This window comes from Arachis duranensis, chromosome 3 (assembly GCF_000817695.3).
Source record: "Arachis duranensis cultivar V14167 chromosome 3, aradu.V14167.gnm2.J7QH, whole genome shotgun sequence".
Classification (NCBI taxonomy): domain Eukaryota; kingdom Viridiplantae; phylum Streptophyta; class Magnoliopsida; order Fabales; family Fabaceae; genus Arachis; species Arachis duranensis.
The window spans coordinates 118,722,622-118,726,276 of record NC_029774.3 but is presented as its reverse complement, the minus strand read 5'-3'; the positions used below and the strand labels follow the sequence as shown (position 1 = coordinate 118,726,276).

Genomic DNA, 3,655 nt, shown 5'->3' with positions numbered 1-3,655 from the left:
AATATTATATAAGATATTTTTGGTTGTATTTTATTTTTTTTGTTACCAAATATTTTGATATTAGATATTACTTTATGTTATATTATATTGTATATTGTAATACATGATTTTGGTCAAGTTATAGAGACTGAGAATACAATGGTTTAGATAGACCTTTAGTTACAATACCGGCCAAGCGGCCACCTATAAATTCATGATGAAATGAAATTCCCAATGCAGAGGCAACAATGGCGCCATTTTTTATTCTACTTTCAACTCTTGTCACCTTTCTTATTCTTCAACCGGCTTCTTCATTAGACGCTAAACCATCATCATCTCCCCTTCAAAATTTCCTCCAATGCCTTTCAAACCATTCAAATTCTGCACTCAACAATATCTACACTCCAAACAACAATGCATTCTTAACCATCTTGAATACTCAAACACACAACCACAGATTCACTGCAGCAACTGCACCAAAACCTCTCGCCATTTTAGTAGCACGTGACGAGTCTCACGTCCAAGGCACAATCCTATGCGCCAAGCTTCATGGCATTCAGATCAGAATCCGAAGCGGTGGCCACGACACCGAAGGCCTTTCCTATGTCTCCGACGTGCCCTTTCTCATTCTTGACATGTTCGCGTTTGATTCAGTTCTTGTGGACATTGGAACCCAAACTGCATGGGTTCAATCCGGTGCAACCCTTGGTGCAGTTTACTATAACATTGCCAAACACAGCAATCTTCATGGTTTCCCTGCCGGTGTGTGCCCCACCGTCGGAGCCGGTGGACATTTCAGTGGCGGCGGCTACGGAAACTTGATGCGAAAACATGGCCTATCTGTCGATAACATCATCGATGCAAAGCTTGTTGATGTCAATGGTAGAATCCTTGACAGAAAATCAATGGGGGAGGATCTGTTTTGGGCTATAAGAGGAGGCGGCGGCGGCAGTTTCGGCGTTATCCTCTCTTGGCAGATCAGGTTGGTTCCTGTGACTCCGAAAGTCACTGTCTTCAGAGTGAAAAGGGATATACAAAACGGTGCAACGGATGTTGTTTACAAATGGCAAGTGATTTCATCAAAGCTTCATGAAGATCTATTCGTAAGAGCAATGTTTGAGGTTGTGAACAGAACAAATTCAAAGACTGTTGAGGTTACATTCGTTGGCATGTTCTTGGGACAAACTGAACCACTAATCCGTTTGTTGAATCAGAGTTTCCCTGAATTGGGTTTGGTCCATAGTGATTGCAATGAAATGCCATGGATCAATTCAACTCTTTATTGGTTTAATTCTCCAATTGGAACCCCAATTGAAGCTTTGGTGAATGCTCCAAGAGGGCCTACACCAGGCTACTTCAAAACAATGTCTGATTATGTGAAGCAGCCAATCCCAAAGGAATCCTTGGAATCTATATGGAATCTCATGATAAAAGTTGAGCATGTGAAGATGGAATGGAATCCCTATGGTGGAAAAATGTACGAGATTCCACCAACACAAACACCATTTCCTCACAGATCAGGGAACTTGTTCTTGATTGAGTACTTGACATCTTGGGGTGAAGATGGGATTGACGCAACTAATGTTTACTTGAACATTTCAAGATCTTTCTATGAATATATGACACCATATGTTTCGCATTCTCCAAGGGAGGCATTTCTTAATTATAGGGATCTTAATATTGGTGCCAATAATCCCAGTAATGTAACAAGAATGGACATTGCTCAAATTTATGGAAGAAAATATTTTCGAGATAATTTGGAAAGATTAGTCTACGTTAAATCCAAGGTTGATCCTGAGAACTTCTTCAGACATGAACAGAGTATACCACCGCTGCTCCATTGATCAACAGGGCCTGCCTCAAGTCATTTGCTTTTCTAGTCATGGATATAATAAATTTTTTCCATCATGATCTTTCTTGAAAAAGTAGAAATATATTAAAAGTGATCATAATTAAATTTATATTTATAATTGTGATATGAATAGAATTATAAAATTACAATGGTTGCCGATTTTTTTTTTTATAAAAATTTCGATTATTATGATGGGAAGATTTTGATTATTCTGTTGATCAATTATTTCGATATAACATATACAAAACACAAAAAATATACATAAATATATAGTGCTCATCTATTATATCTATTAGTATTCTATTATATATTACTAATTTTACAACCAAAATTTGTCACATGTCATTCTCCATGTCATGAAATTATTCATCCTAAAAGTTTAAACTAATAGAAAAAGGTAACACTAATGGTTATATCTCTAATACTGAATCGACATCTCTAAACCCCTATTGTACACATTGTACAAATATTCTATTGGCTCCCTATACTTCATCTTATAAATTTGACAATCAAAATATACATGACATTCTCTAATTGCATTCAAATTAAATTAAATTAAAATTAAAATATTAAAATTAAAATATAGCTATATTATATTTATATATTACTAACTAATTTAATAACTAAAATGTGTCACATGACACTCTCTTAGAAAATATTTTCCTAAAAAATTAGCAAACATTCTTCTTATATTCTCTTATCTACCTCCCTATTTTTTTTTATTTCTCTCTCTCCTTCTCACTCTATATATATAATTTATAATTCATATTTTATATTAATAATTTGATAAATTAAAATGTGTCACCAGATAATTTTTTATTATAATTAAAATAATTTTTTTTCTTAACATCCAAAAATAATAAACTCCCTCCCTCATTCTTCTTCTTTATCTTTCTCTCTCTTTTTTCTTATTCTCTATTTTTTTCTACCTTCTGTTCTATAAAAAAATAAAATTAACAATATAATATAATTTAAATAAAAATATTATTATATGCATATTATTTTATTTAATTTTAAATTTTTACTGTTTATCTTTTTAATCTATATTTTTACTTTTTTTTCAAATATTTATTATATATAATTTAGAAAAAATACTAATGTTGTGATTAAAAGTTAGAATCAAGATTCAATTATTTTAAAATAGAAATAAATTTGAGTTAATTTTATAACTATTAATATAATTTTTTTATGCTAATATCTAATTATATTTTTATATATATAGAAAAAATATTATTTTTAAGTAGCAAGTATAAAAATTAATTATTTCTTTTTGTGCAACAAACTTAAAGCCTAATCAAAAGTATACAAGTTTATTTTTATTTACAGAGACCCTGATCTTCTTAGTCGACGGAGACTTTTATTCCTTACGACCATTTTGTAAGTGTAGTTTAATGCTATAAATTTTATATCATAATCTATAATATCAAGATCGATGTAAATTTAAAAGATTTATATTCCCGTAATAGTATTACGGTTAAAAATACTAGTTATATAAGATTTTGAAAGTTTTTTTTCAATCCATTTAAGGCATTTAATATTTTAGACAAGAAAAATATTATGTAGTGTTTGTTTGGAATTTTGGATTGTCAAAAGACGCTAATTAATGATACTTTCTGAAATTCACAAAAAGATTTGTATAATAATTACTTACTAAAAACTCGTCCCAAAAAAGCAATTAAAAACTGTATATCTAGTATTTATATTATTTTTTAGAAAAAAAAACTAAATTTATCTTATTTAATATTTATTATTTTTAATAATAATAATTAATAAATATTAAATAAATAAATTTTAATTATTTTTAATAATAATAATTAATAAATA

The 3,655-nt window shown here is 30.0% G+C and overlaps 1 protein-coding gene across 1 annotated transcript; it reads left to right on the top strand.

Annotated features, from left to right (window-relative positions):
* Positions 1–227: 227 nt before the first annotated feature.
* On the top strand, positions 228–1,993 carry LOC107480567 (berberine bridge enzyme-like 4). The gene has a single exon (XM_016100722.3). It carries the CDS (start codon positions 228–230, stop codon positions 1,821–1,823), a length of 1,596 nt encoding a protein of 531 aa, XP_015956208.1. The 3' UTR covers positions 1,824–1,993.
* Positions 1,994–3,655: the final 1,662 nt, after the last annotated feature.

Bases quoted from the DNA above. Each gene is read 5' to 3' on its own strand.
- LOC107480567 (XM_016100722.3), top strand. From the start codon at position 228: ATGGCGCCATTTTTTATTCTACTTTCAACTCTTGTCACCTTTCTTATT.